Here is a 19,787-nt window from a genome sequence, read left to right on the forward strand (position 1 = left end):
CTGCCTTTTTTTTTTTTTTTTCTTTGCAACTGCTGCTTTCATTTCTTTTTTTTCCAGAAAAGGAAAGCTTAACAATCTTCAAGAACAAATGGAGAGGGCAAAAGTAAAGAAGAATTAACTATGTTGAAAATAACTAAGAATACTACTATGTATCCAGAGCTGAATCTCCGCTACAGGGCAGAGAACAGGAAAACACAGCAGCTTTGAAAACCATTTCAAACAAGCACAAGCTATCAGTGTGATGCCGTGTGTTTTCAGGTAATAGAGTTTCGGAGGGTCTGTAGTCCCTTTCCACTTTCCCATCATCAGCTGGACTGTAGTGACTTGCTCCAGCATAAGGTAGCAGGAACAAGCAAGCCTCCCACCTTGTGGGGAGCTGTGCTTACCTTGCTGTCATGTCTGTGCCTGGTACCTGGGATGATCCAGACCCTGACCTGCTGACTGACTTCCTGGCTTTAGCTGGGACGTGACTCATCACTGTGGACTTGTCCAGAGACTGAGCTTGTTGGCTGACTCTGGTCACTGTCACTGCTGTTGGGAACTGTGGGGCAGCCTGGCTGTCCCACTTGGCTCCCAGCTCACCTTGCTTACTGGAAGCTGCCCTTGCTGCCACTCACATCATGCTCCCAGGTAAGGATAGGAAGCGGAAGACTGGCAGATAGGGGATGGGAGGTGAGAAGGCAGGTCTGCAAGAAGCCCAGAGCATGGAGTTGAAGAGGGCTGGGCCTTGTGTGTGGATCCTTTCAAGAAGAGAGAAAAAAAAAAAGTGCTGCCTGACCTGTAAGGCTAAGTAGAGATAGACTGTACTGTTAAAACTTCTTTACATTGTTTTTTGGATGCATGAGTCTCTGATGGCAAGGAAAAAAACAGTTAATACTTAGATAAGTTGATTATCTTGGCTATTATATTTTACAAATTATGAAAAGCACTCCCTCACGTGCTTGATCCTATGCAGTAAACACTGAAGCTCCCTAACGCTGGCCCCATATAAACTATCTAACAACCTATTTTAAGTATCTAAAATACCAATGACTTGGCTACCTAATGGTCTGGACATAAGCATGAAGACACCTTGGCTCTGAATGTGCACTTCTCCCTGAACATCTGATTGATTTTTTTTTAAAAAAAAAAAAAAAAAAAAACCAACAAAAACCCGAAAAAAACCCAACAAAACACCTTTTCTACCTTTAATCAAGTTATGACTAAAACCACTTAAATTTTCAGTATACTAACATAAGCTAGGCTCAAAGTGACAATCAGAAATACAATTCCTTTAGAAACTTACCAGAGTGACAAAAATAAACAGTGAGAAAATCTGCCACTGATGGCTGAATTCTTTCCAAGAAAATTTAATGTGAACTGAAACCACCCTTATTTTCCACATGAATAAATAAAATTAGGGTCTTTAAGAATTTTAGGCTGAGGTCCAATCTGCCTGTGCTTTTACAGTCCTATAAACTTGTTATCCCCACAGTGCAAAGACCATCTGTCTTCAAGGATCATTTGATGTGGCGGTACGGCAACATAGAATGCTGCTAAGGTACATCTGAAGGCGAGAAGACAGGAGCCCAGACTTTCTGGACTATGAATAGCTTTGTTACTGATTTGAATCAGTTTCTAATAAAAACAGCCTTGAGAGTCCAGTGTCTTACCCTCCCACTGAAACCTCTTAATTCTGTTTTTCTTTAATATTGTCTGTTGTATGAAAACTTACAAAACAGCAAGGGACTGTTCTTCACTGCCCAGAAAGTCTCTTTCTCACCTGTTACTATCAAAGATTTAAGAGCTCTGCAGAAGAACAAGAAGTTGAGAAAAGAAAAAAAAAAAACAAAACAAAACAAAGAAAATGCTCCGCTATGAAGAACTCTAATAGAGAGAGTTCCAGCAGAGAACAAAGGAGGTTTATAATAAAAATCTCATGGTATAGTCTTCATCAAAGAAGAAATCTGACAGGCCTTTATCAAAGTTTCACCACAGTTGGTCAAAATCTGTTGTCAGTCACATCAGTGTAATCCCCAAGAAACTCAAGAGAAGAGAGAATGTGAGCACTTGAACGTATTCTGGATCTAGCCAGTATCTAGTGAAAAGTGTAAAAATGGTGAGATTTAACAGCGACAATTCATCCAAGAGAAAACCAGGGGGTCACACAGCCAGCCCTCACAAGGGGAGGGATGCGTGCAATGGGAAGAAATAGCTGGAAGAGCTAACACAAGCTTCTCACCTATTAATCACAGAACACACAGCTAGAAGTTTAACTCCCAGCTGTGATTAGGTGATTAAAACAGTCTCTTTCCTTAAACTTATTTTATTGCTTGCTCAAGAAAAAACCCAAAACACCAAAAAAATCATTTGGAGATTAAATTGTTTTGGAAAAACATAAAAATGCATTTGCTTAACAGTATAGCTCATTGCAAGTATAGGATCCTTCAAGATTCCCTGTTTGCCTACTGTCTCCCAGCTGGAATTAAAAAGATGCTGGTTCAACCCAAGACCATACTATCCAGAATATTTCCTTCCTTACAACGCTGTAATTTCTTAAGTTGCATTTTTACAGTCTACTGCCTTTTACAACAACAGGGATGCAACTCTTTCTATTTTGGGTATTCTAAAAGTTGCTCACCTTGTGAGCTTGAAATAGCAGTTGGCACAAGTCCGGAAGAAGGCAAGTCACATGAGTCAGGTAATCTGTTTTGATTTCTTACTGACAGATGGAGATCCATTCTTATTAATATGTGATTACATTCTATCAGTTATCACCGTTTACTAGCAACTACCAGCAGGCATTGTCCATCACTGTTTCTGGAGAGAAATCTTCACCCACTCAGTGACTTAGCATTAGGAGCTAGAAACTCTTCTCTTTTATAGCCCAACTTTATATTCAGGAGGGAAAAAAAACCCACAAGAAAAACCAAAAACCAAACAAACCCACAATCTAAGCCAAAGCCATCCACAGAGGGAATGAGGTATGCTTAACTCTTACCTTCGAACAGGCTGTGCAATTTTACTTCGGGGTATGCCACTCCCATTGATGGCCAATGACGGTCTTGGAAGAGCACTGCGCCCTACAATCCCTTGACTGGCAGTCTTGTTTGGCATTGGGATGCCGGTGTTAGAATATAATGGCAAGTTGTTGGACACTGGAATACTGCTATTACTACTACTAGTAGTACTACCTTGTACGGTTGGGCTTACGTAGGCCGTAGCTTTGAGAGGCTGTCTGACAGACACTGGAAAATGTCCCACACTGTGAACTCTGTGTTGGAGCTGTCCTGGAGATGGAACTGCAAAGAGCGGCAGGAAAAGAAGTAACAAGGTCAGCATGCGACAGATGACACCAGGCAGTAACACTTATTTCTAGATAGATCTGAATAGGGATCTGATGATGTGTTCATCATTATGCAATTTACTTGCTAATTAAAAACTTCTGTAAAACCTCTTGGATACTGCATCCAGTAAAACTGCAGTGAACTAAAATACTCTATTCCATCCCTACCGTGAACAAAAAGCCCACTCCTTAGTCATCCTTCTTTCTCCCCACAAAGAGGTTTCATTAGCCATTACAAGCAAACTAATTCCACCTATCCAATTAGAGCTTTAAACAGGAGAAATTGCTGAAACTATACATTAATTACTCTTAGATTATTTAGATTTTTGTAAGATTGCTTGCAATAACCACATCATCTTTAATGAATATTGCATTGAAGCATTATACAACATCACAGAAGTCTAAGCTGTATGTATAAAAACAACAAAAAGGCTATAAAAAGGTCTTGAATATAACAGCGCACTTCAAGGCTGATGTTATGTAAACTATCATTTAAAATCAATGCTATGGGTTCCAGAAGCTTTATATATAGATTTTTCTACACAATCCTGCCCTCTGGTGTACATCAGATACGCATCTGTTTCAGAGCCCACATATCAAAAGCAAACTGTCAAAAGCCTGAAGCACATAAACTAACATACCACATACAGGCCAAGGATTTTTCAAGTCTTTGAAAAAGGGTATGTTAAATCAATTTAAAGATACATGAGAAAATATAGATGTGCGATTCAACTAAACAATACTGGCAAAATATTGCCATGGAACTCTTAGCATAACAGTGATTTAGTAAATAAATATTTATAATTAGTTTATGATGATGAAATATAAATAACAACAATTAAATATTACATATACATTTAATTTAATTAAAATTAAAATTTAAGGAATTTATTACTTTTGAAGACACGTGAACTTTGCTCAAATTTGAAATAAAACATCCCCAGGAAAAGGTTTTCTTTCCCCTCCAAAATCTCACAAGACATGACAGACGCAAGTTCAATCCTTTCTCCTGCCTGTGTCAAACAAAATCTACTTCTTCCATTTCCTGTCAGAGTACCTGTGCTAGGAAAGAAGGGCCTGGATCTTGCTGATGTTCTACATTTATAATTCAACATCCACTAGATCAATACTGCCCCAAGAAGTCACCTAATTAAATTAATTATAGAGTAAGTTTAATTCCCCCACTCAACAGGTGTATTACACTTGAGGATATAACCCTCTGTTTATCACATTTGCCCAGAACAAAGCAGCTCAACTTCAACAGGAGAGAGGTTGTGTTTTAAGACTACATTTATATAGTGAACCGTAAAACCAGCACTGTATAAATTACCAAGAAAAGCTGTTTTCAATTCTAGTATCAAAACTTAAAATGAAAGCTTATACAAATTAATTGCATTACTAATGCTTCTGTAATACTGTTACAACTACTAATATTATAAAGTTGGTACAAAATGTATTGGCAAAGAAGAAAAAAAAAAAAAAAAAAAAAAAAGGTGATGAAACTTACAGTACTGCAGAACAAGATTGGCCAGAATTTGCTTTCCAAAGTAGAAACTTTGAAAATCCTAAGCTATATTAAAATTGAGTGCAAAAGTAACACTGTCTGCTTTTAATTTTTCATAAAGCAGAGGATCAGTGACTGGGACATGTATTTTACCACTCCATCAATTCCTAGCATGCAGCCAAAGAAAGCAAGTACTTACTAGATGACTGGATCCTTGAAATCCCATTACTCGCTCCATGCAAACTGGAGTCAAAGCTCTGACTGTTCCTCACAGTGACTGGAGAACCAGCGAAACCACCATTACTGTTCACGGTGGGGGTACTTGGCATCCGAGCGAGGTTAGGCATGCTTCTTCGAAGTTTGTCTGAAGCAAAAGAAGACAACATCCACAGTCATGTCAGAATTTCCAGCAAACACAAGCAGCCTCTGGATAATTTCTGTAGAAAATCAAAATTAAAACAAATTACTTCAACGCAAAGAAAGGTTTTGCTCCGCAGGAAGTATATGAATATGCTATTGACACCCTACTAATTGAACCCTTCCGACTACTGTAACAGCACAATCATTCACAAATTATTTTAACGACACCAATCGGCAGTACATTTTCAGAATCACAAGGATTTAAACACTGAAGTGCCATAATAAGGATGAGTTTCACATAAATGTGTAAAGTAGGTCAGATGAATCATGCCCTAAATGTGCCTGCTTCTTTGCAGTGAATACAAAGTCAGGTTACAATGACAAATTCAGACACAAGTATCTACACCATGGATGTCTAAAGATAGGTAAGATAAAGCCATCCTAAGTGACTAAGTCTTGCTTTCAGGTTCCTTTGAGATGCTAAAAAATTCCATTCAGTACCTAACCTTATCAGCATGTTAAGTTTCTGCAGGTGGCCATGCAGAAAACCTGCTACATCTTGATACTGTTCAGTTGCTCGGAGCCCTGGGTTGACATCGGGATCTTCAAATCTGGTGGTTCTTCCTCCTTACCCACTTGTAGTGCCTGAATCAGTGGGCATTTTGAGAGCAGACTTGTAGGACCTCACACAAAAAGAAAGCTGGAAATGCCTCAAATGTTCTAGGGCAGGTTCAACGGCTAAGGCAAGCGTCTAAGAGGTCAGAAGATATCTGCAACCCTACTCATGCTACCTGATTTAGAGAGAGAAGCTGAAATCAAGTCTGACATCTCAAGAAGACTTCCAACCACAACAGTATTAAGTAATCCAAGGTGAAGCTCTTTTGGCCCCTCCGCAGGAAAAACCAAAGGGAGACAACTCAATTATGTACCATCAGAAGAGACCAGCCAGGGCAGAAAGGCACACACTGCATGACCTGGTCTGAATTGCCTCCCGTGATGTGACTGACTTCAATAAAGCATCACTGTGGGGAAATAATGGGTCATTTGTTAAACTGCCCTTGACAACACCACTAACACTGGCCTCTAGCCAGGTTCAGCGCTGTGCTCTGCTGAGGTTATGTTTCTCCTGGTACCGCAGTCAGCGTGGAGGTCACCAGCTCCTGCCCCGGCCATAGGTTCCAGCGTCTGGGAGATGTCTGCCTCCAGTTCTTACACTGCAACAGAAAGCAGGGGTATGCTTTTCTTCTAACAAGCACCTACTCTACTCTCTCCAACAGCAAGTAGGGCATTTCAAGATTGAAGTTTTGGATTTATGCACGGGAACAACACACCACACACCACTTGGAATTGCTGTTTTGGGTCAACCTTTTAGCTCACACAGGGCAAGTTCAGTCCACAGAAACAATAAATTGACTTAGGAGTCTCTGTTTATCAGTCCATGTAAATATATAACCTATTTAGCATCATCATGAGCTCCTCTAATCCTTAAAGCTGCTAACAACTCATGAGTAATAAGAAGTGACAGTACAGTTCTATCTATACAGTGTATTACTAGTCACTAACAGTAACTTCAATATTTGTGATGCCTATTTAACTCCAGCAAACTGAGACACACTAAGGCTATAATGCCAGCTGTTTTTTTATGACTGGTCCTCATGGTAAGAACTGGTACGGAATCCTGCAATCAGTCCAAAAAGTCCTTGTACTTCAAGGTCCAGTATTTCTAATACTCTCATGTCCTAACTCCTGATTAGTAGTGCCTACCTGCCCTTGACACTGCATCATGCACACTAGTCCTGTAATAATCAGACCTTCTTCTCTCTTCCACCTCACCTATGGTTGACTTTCAGTTATCATCAATGGTCTGACATACAAAACCATTGCTGTCTAGGAAACAGTTTAAATATTTCCCATGAATTAAACATACTACATTTTCATATTTTTGAAATCAAACAGTAAGTATGGGAAGGAAAAATAGGGAGGAGTTCAGTGCAAGAAAAGGAAATACAAGATTTGAGCTTCTGGAAACAGGAATACAGCTAAATCCTCATAAAGGACCAGTTTAAGGATAATCCTTCATGGAAGAGCTAGAGGCGGTGTGCTTCAGTGACTCATCACTGACACTGGCAGGCTGAAATTGCCAGCTGTACAGCAACAAACAAAGGGATTACCACTGTGGTTCAGTCAGGCAGTAAGTATTAATATCACAGATATAAAAATGATACAACAGTTATCAGGCTTCCAAAACTGTCCTGGGGATGCAAACAAGGGCATCCATATAGCTACTATGTGTCCCTACATCCGAAATACTCATGAATTTGCAAACTGGAAAAGGAACTGTTTTCCTATGATGCAAGCCTTCTTGGTCCAGAGTGGCAGAAAATCTATGAATACGGGATGTCTGTAGCTACTGTTAATTTTGGAGCCCTAGTCTACCCTTTAAAATCCTAGGTCTTGAAATCCCAGGTTAACATTGCAGCACTTGGCAAAAGAAGTCTGAGCAGCAGATGGTAGGGAAGATGGCACTGCATAAAATAGCTTTGTTAATACTATCCACATAACATGTTGTATAAGCAGAGTTCCATGGACTCTACATGCTCTTCCATTCAGGGACTGCATCAGTCACAGGCATGATCTGTGCCCTGAATTGTTTGATGTAGCTACAATAGCAGGAAAAATAGGTACGGAAGTAGCTTGGATATGCTCCGTGTCATGGGGTGACCACATCTTTTGCTCCCTGTTCATTAGTCTCTTCTCATTCCAGCAGTCTGCTCTGCTGCTGATTCAGTCCTCAGACAGCAGATTCCTGCTGCACCTGCAAATTCCGATCCACCGAGCATCTATGTTACTTCTTTGATGTGAGATAAATGGCCCTGAAAAGCAATGAAAATAGTAGATCAGTTTTGTGTTCAGGGAAAACCCAGAAATGCTTGTCTTGATAGCATTTTGCAGCTTTCATCTCCTTGGACGATGCATTCTCTTTCATCTCTTTCTTGAAGTTTGTTCTGTCACCTGTTCCCCTCCTAAGAACAGTGGAAAGAGTCTTACAGATGTTTTGTTTGTAAATGAAATGCTGGCTCTTGTGTGCTTGATACACGGAAGCAGAAGGTGGGAATTACGTGATTCTAATATTATTTCAGGATGCTGAGATGTGACTAGATACAAATTTGCTGGAAATATATGAGAAGAAAACAAAAATATTTCTCCAAGCCACTAGTAGCAAACCTTCCCTTTCTAGGTCTTGGCTCTGCTCAGAATGATGAGAGAATTAACAGAGAGCAGGAGTGAAGGAGTGGAGCTGAGATGCATTCTCAGGTGAGAAGTAATTCGCCCGAATAGTCCTGTTTATGATGAATGCTGAACACAGCAAAATTCTGCTACAGTTTCTGCTACCTCTGCTGCACTAACCTGGCTCAGTAGCAAGCCAAAAAAAAAAATCATCAGATGTTTAAAGTCCGTTCTGTTAGGAAGATGTAGAAGAAACTCCAAAGGACCTGCACCTTCTACAGTATCCAAAATTACTGTGACCCACTGTTGAGTCTCAACTATAGTCTAGGTCGAACAAATATGATGTTTAAGTACAATGCAGCCATATAAAGCATCACAGATGTATCTTCACCTTTTCCAGCTTTCTTTGACATGGAACAGCACGACCTACAGACATTGTATTATTGAGATAGTTAGGTCATGCAAGAGAGTTAATAATCAGTTCCTGGTTATTATCACCTTCTCAGAATAGTTCATGCACATACACACAAGCTTGTCACTTCATCAGTATTCTTTAGTATTCTTTTATTTTGCCTTTATTTCACATGACTGCAGCAAAACAATACAACAAAAAATTGCCTACTGCATGTGGCATCCATGCTGAATTGCCTGTTGTCTACAGCAAAGGAAAACCAGGGAATTCTAAGATATAGGGTCCTCCACCCTCAACTGAAAATGTCTGTGAAAAGACCACCTCACCGCACAGATCATATTCACCAGTGGTGAGAAACGGGTCAAAAAGCAGGCAGAAGTGCCCCTTATTTAGTCAAATATTCCACAAAATGACAATAAAGACAGCAGTTTGGCTCTTACCCAGCTGCTTTAATTCTGATTTTTTTCCAGGAAGCTCTTCCCCTGACACAATTTCTTCTCTGGAGTCAGCCTGGGATCAGTGGCCCAGCTTCTTTCTGGCAGGACACCAGAACAGGCAGCACTTGCCTTCTGTCTTCTGGTCCCAGCATCGCTGGTGGCCACCCCCGTTTCACTGCTGCTTTTTTTCTTTTTTTTTTTTTCTTTCCTTCCCTGACCTAATACTATCACCGGTCGAAGATTAATGTCCATGTAGCACACAAACAGATTGCGACCTCCGAGCAAAACTGCCCCAGAAGAGATGTGCTCTTGGTGAGCTGCCAGACTGGGAGTTCTGTAGCAGTTCTTGTTAAGTATCGTCTTCTCTCTGCCAAGATACCTCATCCAGTGAGGCTCTCCTTCCAAGGAGAGCTTAAGTTGACTTTACAGTGAAGTGTCTTAAAACACATTTATTCATTCATTGTTATTCTCTGCAAGCACTGTCAATGTTTTATTTGCACAAGAGGACTCTCAAGCCTCGCCAAAAGTGCACTACGGTTAAGGAATGTGATACAGTGAATTATAGTCATTAGTGTCTCAGAGAAATCTTTATCACTATTTAAGCTATGCTAGGAGGTTCTTACACATATTTAAATCCTTCCCACAAACATTGCAAATTCAGCTTTGCTTTATCTGTACTGTATGCACAAATAAGTTGGGGAAAAATCATCAGGAAAAAATTCATGCTTTTTAGATTTTATGCTATGTTCTGTATTACGCAGATATTCAGAGTTTGTTCTGAAATCCTTAACAAACTTGTAGACTCAATTACAACTTCACTTTCAGGGATTAATTTATCTTCCTCATCTTTGAAGACCTGAGTTCAGTATCTGCATTACGCTTGTTATGGTGATAACACTTACACCAGGGTCTAATTAAAGGTCTGTGGAATCATCAGTTGATACAACAGGGACATCAGTCTAAAAATACAAATACAGGTTAAGAACTAAAAACAAGTCTTTCACTTGTTTTTAGTGAAAAAAAAAAAAACAACAAAAAAAACCGAGATACACCATTCTCCATAACTGTCAATACCTACATTTTAGTTATGTTGAACACTTCCACTTTACTTAGAATTATTCTTTCATCTCACCCTGGCTTCAGAGGCATATGTCTCCCTCCACAGATAGTTAGAGCGAATTAAAGATTCCTCCATTATCCTTCCATGACTAGTCCCCACTGATTACTCTTCTTAATAAAACTTCAAAGGTGACCAAGTAAGATTTTTTTCCTCTTTTTCTTTAATAAAGGGTCTGCAACAATTTCCTACAGTGAATTCTCCCTTCCTTACAGACAAGAGAGGTTACAAGCAGAAAAACACTCTGTAGACCAGTAAATCAGTAAGAACAGACCTTTTCCCACCTCTTCAAACATACCAATCAATGTTGGTCTACACTGAACTGATACCTAAACGCAGGCCTACTGCCCTTGAAATGCTGCTGGGCAAATCTGCACAGAGTTTCCTTAAAAAAAAACAAACCAAAACAAGAAACCAACCACAAAAACTATTTGCAGCTTTCCAAATGAATCAAGGGTGTTGCAATAGCCAATGATAATAATATTTTGCCTGAGAAAAAAAAAAAAAAACCAAACACATTCTCCACAAGCATATGCAATAAAGTAACTCATAACTAGTAATTTATAGAAAATAAAACTAACATTTTTCAAGTGAATAGTAACTGTGGCCTGTTTATGAAAGTATCAACCAAGCTAGAAAGTTAAAAATCAATATGAAAATATAATGGAAATTATAAATTAAAATGAACCAAATTGCATGCACTGCCACTCAATGAAGGACGTATTTTCCATGTGCCGTCTCTTACCACATTATAATAAATTTCTTCTTCAGCTAGAATAACTTGTCCAAAGTTCAAAGTTTCCAAATGTCAGGTATTACACCAACAGTAACTTTAAAATGCACACAAATAAGGGGTGCCAGGATAAAAGTTTATGACCAAGCTTATTTAAATAATCTTCAAAGTGGGCCTGAACACAAGATCAATCCAACTTCCAGCATCTTGTCTATCCTAGATTTTGATTGTTCTGGATGTATTCTCAGTACTACAGTTCTGCTACTTCTGGTTTCAGAAAATCTGAACTAAAGGGCATAAAAAATTTAAAAAGAGTGACCAATGAGAAAAAAAAAAATTAAAGTTAAAATGATTTTTTTTTTTTTTTTTTTACTGTGACACAAGTAAAGTACATTTATGGACAACATAAAGCAGAAAACAGCTTGATTTTATGAAAGTTGGCAGTATTTCTTATAGCAAAATGACTAGATATAAAGTATTCTTGATATCAATAGTTCATAACATTTTAGGCTGTTAACTATGAACTTGTTCAAATTAGAGGAAGAGGAGAGAGATACAAACATAAATCTTTCTACTGTCAACATATTAAATGCTTTTTTAAACTATAAAACACACACTAACTAGATGGACTCTCTCTAGCTAATTGCAACAGCTACTCTAAAGCTATTCACCTCCTGTCTCTCTCAGATCTTTGTTAGATCATCTACTTCTGACCTAACCAATTACAAAATCCCTGAAAACCAGAATGCCTCAAAAAGTTCAGAGATGAATTTTTTCTGACAAAACTCATCGTTACAGACAATACAGACAATTCAGCTGATTTAGGGAGAGAGTGTAGTTAAACAGGAAGGGGAAAAAAGGGTAAATTCTATGCAAAGCTTTTCTATTAGTAAGTTCTTGGCAGAACTTGAAATAAAACTTATTCAAAAGCAAAGCACACACCCACTCTACAGGTGATGGCTGCAAGATGTTGTTTGAGAGGCAACAGGTATGCTTGCTGCCTATGCTACACGTGGCCCCACATACACTTTAGACACATCTTACTCCATTCACATCTGCTGCTCTATGCTAGCATTTACCAGGAGCCTTTCAGCAGAGCAAGCGGTTGGAGATTGGCAGTAAAGGGGACTGGTACCACTGACCTTGACAATGTACTGGTGGGATAAGGTGAGAGAAAGAACCTGGGCCTGAGAGTGGGGGCTAGATGGTGTGGTATTTTAAAATAAGATGTATAGTATTGTATTTTAAAATATATGTACAGCAATTTAAAACATAGCAGAGTATCAAAAATACACCAAGGGGCAGCACTTTGCTAAAATACACTGGCAAGAGCAATGTGTGAGTTCAAAATTATGGACTCCAACACATTTGGAAAATATCTGTGAGAGTATTCTCACCCTAAGCACAAGCAGAAGGATTACCAGGGTGCCAGAAACACCAGACAATCTCTCTGCTGCCTAAAATGCAATCCTGTGGATGGAGAACAAGCAGACCATTGGCTATGGTGAGACTGAACACCTAGTGCACAATTCAGTGCCTATGTACAGATGTCTCACGGCATTTGAGAGACCCTGGGTCTTCTCAGGCATCTAAAAAGCACTGACACCACTGATGGTGAAGTCAAGCAGACTGCCTAAGTGCTTATATGCGGGCAGCTGAATTGATCCCTTCACACACGTGGGCACCTACACTTCAGCATCTAAACGCAGGTGCTCATCAGGTGGCCAATATTGTGTTCTTAAAAGAATTATTAAAGTTTTCCAAGTTTATCACACCTTCAGCATATTCGTTACAGTACAAGTAGTTAAAGTTAAAATAACCATCTCAACTAGCACGCCACACCAAACTTCACTAAAAGCAGGTAGGACAGCACCCGTGACACTGTTTGTTTCTAAAGGCAAAACTTGAGCTAAACACAGACAAGTTTTGGGGAGACACTGGGCCAAAGCTAAACACTGTTTCTCACTGTAGACTGAGTTCCAAAATTCCACATTTACTTGTCACTTACTCTTCTTCCACGGAAAGCTCTGTGAATGATCAGACAAACCAGTGGCCAGACTGCTGACTGCATTTACAAGAACACAAGTCATCTCTTTAGAGGAAGAGAAAGGAATAGAGGTTTGGGAAAAGCGCTGGAGTGACCAAGAGCAGCACAGCATGCAGCATGCGTAATTTGGATTAATTATGGATAATGCTTTCCACGTATATTGAAAGCATAACTAGTTTAGCCCTGCCATCTATCACCCCCCTCTTTTTCATTTGCCTTGGTAAACTGTAACAGTGTGGAAACACACTGTCCATCATTTTGAGCTTCAGACAAATTCATGTTTTGCAGTCTACCTCCATTTCAACGTGTAGGAGTTCCTGAAAGACAATGAAATTGTTGCCAAAATGATGAGAAGTGCTGATGAGAAAGTGTTGTCGTAATATTACTCAGACATACTCAACGCAACGAAAGTTTAAACACAGAACACAACAACAGAACACAGCCAAAGTAAAACATTTCTCACCTTCAGCATTCACCACTTACACAGATCAGCACTGCATGAATCAGAGGCTGAAGGTGCAGAAGCTGAAGAGATAATTCCCCTCTAAAGACAATGGTACTGGCTATTGTATGACTGTCTGCCATCCCAGCAAACAGGTAACTGAAGTCGTGTGTACCCACCTTTTGAACCACAGCAAAAAAAAATTATCCAACACCTCAAAGTTGGTGGCCTGTTACATTTAGGCATTTTCTAGTTAATAAACTAGAAGGATAGTATTTTTAGTGCTAAGTACTTTCTGAGATTTCCATATGGGAATCCAATGCTTAAGTTCCACTGACATGGAACATGAAAAAAATAATTCAAAAAAGCATTTAGGGATTGTATAAAAAGATTGCAGGACCACATCCTGCCCTTATTCTTGAATCAAGTGTCCCATAAGTTTCCCTTCTATTTCCCTAGCAGATTTTCTACAAACTTTTCAGTGCTGCCTCATTCTTGTACCTCACCAGCAAGAAAAATAATGTTGACATTAATACGGCACATCTGCTGTGCCAACAAATGCCCACATTGCTCTACCCTCTGTTAACCTCAGCCTTCTTCATACACTGCCACTTGTCGATTATAGTTCCACGTCATGTCTTCCTTTGAATGCTTTTGGCACCAACCTGTCATGTCTTATTTGTCAGGAAAGTAACATGCATACCTGTAGTGCTCTATAAATAACAACTGTTTTGAAGAACACATTTATTTTCTTGCCCAAGGGTGAGCTGTAACCTGCAATGTTACAAACAAGACCCTGACTGAAAACTGACTGCTTTGAATTAGCTTGGGGAAAAGACTGAAGTAACAGGAAAGTAAGATGGAGCAGGAGGAAGAAAATTGTGATTATAATAAGCAATGAAAGGAAGGTAACATCAACAATGGAGGGTAACACAAGTCTTGAGTAAGCACCGAGAGACAAATCTTCCAGAGACTCTGAAATACAACCCAAATGCAGTGCAAGAAGCAGCAGTGACTCAGGATAGTTTGAGAATGACATTATTTCCCACTACTTTAAAAGTCTGCCGTAAGCACTCATCACAGATTCACATTAACAGTGAAGTCAGGAATAAGAAAGGGAATGAAAATCTGAAAACTCTGTTTTGTATTTTACTGCATCCATGATGGGTATGTATAGGCCAAGCTCAAAAGCTTGATCAGTTCTTCTAACCAACTATTAGCCTGCTAAAAGACGCTCTTCTTTCCTTTTTCTTCTTTCTTCTTTCTTCACTTGTGTTCAATCCTTCTAGCACTTTAAAACAGACTGAAGCAACAACTGTCATGACCAGGTCACAGATTACATTTTGTAGCAAATTACTTAACAATAACATACCTCAATCATTTGCACAACATTAAATTGCTTGTCACAATTCATGTGCTGATCTGTCAAATACCAAACACGCTTCACTCCGTTGACACAACTTGATCTTTAAAATGCCACTGGCACTTTGCACAGAGAAAAGATCACTTTTCAGAAAATCATACAACCCACCTCCATTAATCCTATTTGGTTGCTGCTCTGGAGTTTGGGCTTGAGGAGAGTAGTAGGGCTGTTGATAAGTATTTGAAGGGAAGTGTGGGGAGGTAGGGCTCCTCCTGCAGTCCCGGATACTGGAGAAAGTTTGTGAGTGAGGAATCCCTCTCTGGAAGGGTGAGCAGCGAGTTAGCCGTGGCTGCGGAGGTGGGAGGTGGTCAAATTCTTCCTCATCCTCAAGACTATAGCGGTCGTAGTCCTGGTCACCGCACGTCCCTTTCTTTCCCGCATGCAGAGAGACATTTGAACTGTGCCTTGATACAGATGCTGAAGTTGAAGCATAATCTTGCCGAAGGCCTGTAAATGCCAAGAAGAGGATGATTACACTTATTGTTAAGTAATTAATTCTTAACACGCAATTCAATGTTGGAAACTAGGCAGGTAGAGAGACATAATTTTACAGCAAGAATTAGATTTACAATGTCACCAGGCTGAAGATCTGAGGTGGGATTCATCTGATCTAACTTTTGGTGTCTACCTTTCAGGCATCTAAGCCTGAATTAATTCCCTCAAGATCCCTTTTTAACAAAAAAAAAAATTTTACAAAGAATACAGGCATCTCCAAAATGCAGTACCTGTGAGATGTCTCAGACGTCTCTCTTAGCATAAAATGAATTGCCTTCAGGAGGCACCTATTTCTCTCCAAATAGAAAGACCACATAAGTATTAAGTATTTAACTTTCAAACACTCTTAATGAGAGGAATTAACGCTCGCTCCATTAGTTTCCAAGTTATTACTATTGAACTTTTATATCCATGCAATGAAAATGATGATAATGACACTTCCTAAATGTACAACTCACGTAAATATTTTGCCTCTCCAATCTCCCTGAACCAGAATTAGTTCCTGCTAGCAGACAGTCTCATGGACAAGGCTTAGTGGTAACACAGCCATGTTTTAGACAGGTATGCCTCCTACCACCCTCTCCTCTGAAGGTCAGGTTCTGAAAACCATCCCACTATTAGCATTGTCCCAGAAAAGCACGTTTGCTGTGGGTCAAAGTGAGAGGGAAACATCCACATCCCTTGTACTTTACCCCTTTTCCCAGCTGGACAGTAGCCAGGGAAAAAGAGGACATACATTGTATTTCCAGGACTTGAATAATTCCGTCAATAGCTAAGGATAACAACTTTCCTATATTTACAAAAAGCCCTCAGCTTTGACAGATGTCTCTGCTTCAAAATGGAAGCCTCTTAATATGCTTTCCCGCCACCTCAAACGGGAGTTTCTATTTTTGGCCATGAAGACAGCGTGCCTGCGTGCACATATAATACCACCGCTTTCCACAGGATTTAACTGGACAACAACTATCACATGCTCAAACACTTTGTACCAGCTGCTAATACAAGGATGAGATCTAATCTATGTCAGATGTAACAACTGTAAGAAAAAGTGTTCTTCCTTAAAGAGCTAAGTACCTGAAGTCTTTTAAAATCTCACTCTGAAGGAGATGCACGCAGCTGTTTGTATCTTTGATATCCTTTGTATCTTTGATAGTCATAATTTTTAAAAAAAATTATAAGTTTCACATAATATCAGAAATTTTTTGAGCTGTGATCATACACACTTGCCAGCTGAGCATTCAGCTATCTTGGAAAGTCTCACACTTGCTAATTTCTATGCTGAAAATAACGAGTGCTACCAGATGCTCAGCAAGTTCAACTGCTGACAAGCAATCACGCTGACCTGTTCAGTCTGGTTGCTGCAGCTACACTGCAGCTTTTATTTCTTCAGATATTATCTTTCTTTCATTTAGTCTCTTATTACTTTGCCTTTTCCTTCTGTCATTATCTCTGAATTTCTCTCTTTTTTCATTTTATAATTTCCTCCTTGATGTCTCACTTAGCACTAACAGGAAGTGAGAAAGATACTGCACTTACTGTCTGAGTGACTTCTAAGTCTAATGCCTTTTATTTATGAATAAAGACATTTTCCAAAAATTACTATCAAGCCAAACTATATCTATGTCAAACATGCTTCTGGGCTCAGATTTCTGCATCACTACTAGTCTCAAACAAAATGTTAAATTTAAATGCCCCAGTTCAGGATTTAAAGGGGAATTAATTCCAAATTCATCTGACAATTAAGAAAACCAAAGCAGAGGCAAAGAAATCAATGAGAGCTGCGTATTTTCACCTTTCTTATGAAACATACACATGAGAAAAATGGTTTAGCCTCTTCCCTCCCCAGAAATAAAGTAATTCTAATTAATGTGGTAAGACATCATAAATCTTCTAAATCTAAATGTACTTGATGAGTATGGAGCTACCAGTTGGGACTGAGACATATATAAGCATCAAGTTTTGAAAGATCCAGTACCATTTAAGAAAGATCCACTTGACTGAGACCAGACTGGAGTGGTTTTGACTGTTATGGGAAGTCTTCCTCAGACTATTCTGGAAAATTAAAAAAAGCCACCTACTCTCTTCTTGTAGACGAGCCATGATCTGAACATCGGTGAGGTCCTGCAGCTTGTATCCCATGGAGATGGAATCATCCTCCAGCTCTGAGGTGCTCAGTTCACTGTCTATTGATGACTGTGGGCTCAAAGGGGAACTCCTAGAAATGTAACCTATGTGAGAAAACATAACCTTCAGTCTGTGAATACGTCTGGCTATCTTTCATCCATGACTGTCTACCCTTTATATTACAATAGCTTAAAATACGTTGTACGTAACAGATAAACAGTTTCAGATGTGTAGTGCAATCTACTAACAATTAGCAAAGGGCTTTGATACTTGAGAGATGTAGTAAGCATAGCAACGGACCATGAATTCCTCTGCTTGTTCCCCATATAGCATCACATAATCCAGACAATGAATAATTTACCCAATACAGTTCTGATACAGCTCAGATTAACTAGTGCAGTCTGAACACATTTGCATTTGAATTCTTCTTCTTACGGGACTGTGGTTCTCCCTATTCTGTTCTGAAAATCAAGTGTGTATGTATCATGAATTTTCAGTAGTCAGATTCCACATCAGAGTCATTTAGATAAATGTTACTGTTTTTTTAACTGTTTCTAATCAATTATTATAACAGTTAAGACTGAACATTATGCAACAACACAGAGAGCACTGCCTCCTTCACTGAGCTACCTTTATGGAAAGGTATCTGCATTCTACTTCTTCCCTGCATGACAGTAAAACATAAACTAAATTGCAGTTAGTTGTATGAGCTAGTTGTTGCCCAACTTTAAAGAAAAATTCTTCAAATAAAATAGTAAATCACTTCCTAATATCCTCCGGATCACCAGAGCCTGCAGGGCGAGAACCACTGTGAGGATGGCTCACCTGTGCTTGTATCACAGGTGTGTCTGCATCCTCTAGCACTGCTCAAAGCAGCCACCTAAAATTCATCCTGAATTCAGCTGTTCTCTAACAATACTTCCAACAGAGAGGGACACACAGGGGATTACTTTGCTTTGGAAAGATTTTAAGGAGTAAATGTGTTTGCTTTTTTGAATTTGCAAGTTACAATGATCCTCAAGGATCTGCAGAGGTAGTAACAGCCATGCCCTTTTGGAGAAGCACTGGGAAGCTAGACAAGATATCAGAGATGCCTTCATTTAGGGACTCAACTACATCCCACTGAATAGAGGGGGTTTTAGACATCTCACTCACAGACACCTACACCAGGCATTCAGTCTGGAGCTGGATCTCACCCACAGTACCTACATCCCTAAAAGGATTTTCTGCGCAGATTTCACATGTTGTAAAGAAAACTGCACGCAGATCAGTGTGACACTGATGCTAACTTCCTTAGACCACACTGCTCCCACCAGCCACAAAATGTTAATGCCTGTTCTCCAGAAGATTATTTTCTCCACTGCCACTGCACCTTAAGAGAAGTCGCAGATATAAATTGACTCCTGATACCTGTAGTGAAGAAGAAAAAAAAATGCAACTCTTTGCAATTTACAGCCCATAGAAAGTTTGTATTTTTCCTAAAACTCCTGTGTAGCCTGAAAATCAGTGAAAAACAAAAAAAAATCTTGGACAGTAGCAACAATGCCAGCTTGAAAACAGTCATGATTCTTCTGGCTGTTTTTGTAACAGGCAAGTTCTCCCTGGAACTTCACTACACAGCTGCACAAATGTTTCTGCAGGCATAAGGAAGGGGCACAGTGGGCCAGAAATGAGCCATAAAGGGCAGACAAAGCTGGTGACTGTGTAAGACAACATGGTCCAAACTATTCTCTCAGGTAAAACCATTATTGAGCAATAGGCTCTGTTTACTAGCATCACTTTCCTATAACGTGCTGTGTAACACAGAAGATAACCTACACTACTAGTTGATCGCCAAACTTTAGGTCATTTTAAAAAAAATCTCCGAGATACAGTTTATATACAATCATCTGAACAGTGCATTGCTGTTAAACGCTAGCAAGGTTAGATTAAATTAAGCGATTTTGTAAGCACCATAAATCAAGAAAAAGATAAGCATTACCTGTCCGTTCAGGTGTTAGTATTGCTTTACTGGAGGTTTTAGAGAAGCTGGGACTATTAAAGCCATTGGTATATGGGGTGAGTCTTGCAACAGGACTATAGGGAAAAGCCAAGGAGACAGGTGTAGAGAAGAGGTTCCGCCATCGGCTAGCTGTTACAG

General features: G+C 39.5%; 1 protein-coding gene across 2 annotated transcripts in view; it reads right to left on the reverse strand.

The window, feature by feature from the left end:
* SLAIN1 (SLAIN family member 1) overlaps positions 1 to 19,787 on the reverse strand; it is a 50,444-nt gene that overhangs the window by 2,297 nt on the left and 28,360 nt on the right. The window contains exons 3-7 of one of the 2 annotated variants that reach the window (XM_086741544.1): positions 19,629 to 19,778; positions 17,602 to 17,751; positions 15,137 to 15,475; positions 5,029 to 5,193; positions 2,981 to 3,281 (exon numbers count right to left, since the gene is read on the reverse strand). In XM_086741544.1, the coding sequence (XP_086597670.1) occupies positions 2,981 to 3,281; positions 5,029 to 5,193; positions 15,137 to 15,475; positions 17,602 to 17,751; positions 19,629 to 19,778 (1,105 nt within the window). The remainder of the gene's footprint in view (positions 1 to 2,980; positions 3,282 to 5,028; positions 5,194 to 15,136; positions 15,476 to 17,601; positions 17,752 to 19,628; positions 19,779 to 19,787) is intronic. The other variant, XM_086741550.1, reaches the window with a different exon arrangement.

Source organism: Chlamydotis macqueenii, chromosome 1 (genome assembly GCF_036417535.1).
Source record: "Chlamydotis macqueenii isolate bChlMac1 chromosome 1, bChlMac1.mat, whole genome shotgun sequence".
Taxonomy (NCBI): Eukaryota; Metazoa; Chordata; class Aves; order Otidiformes; family Otididae; genus Chlamydotis; species Chlamydotis macqueenii.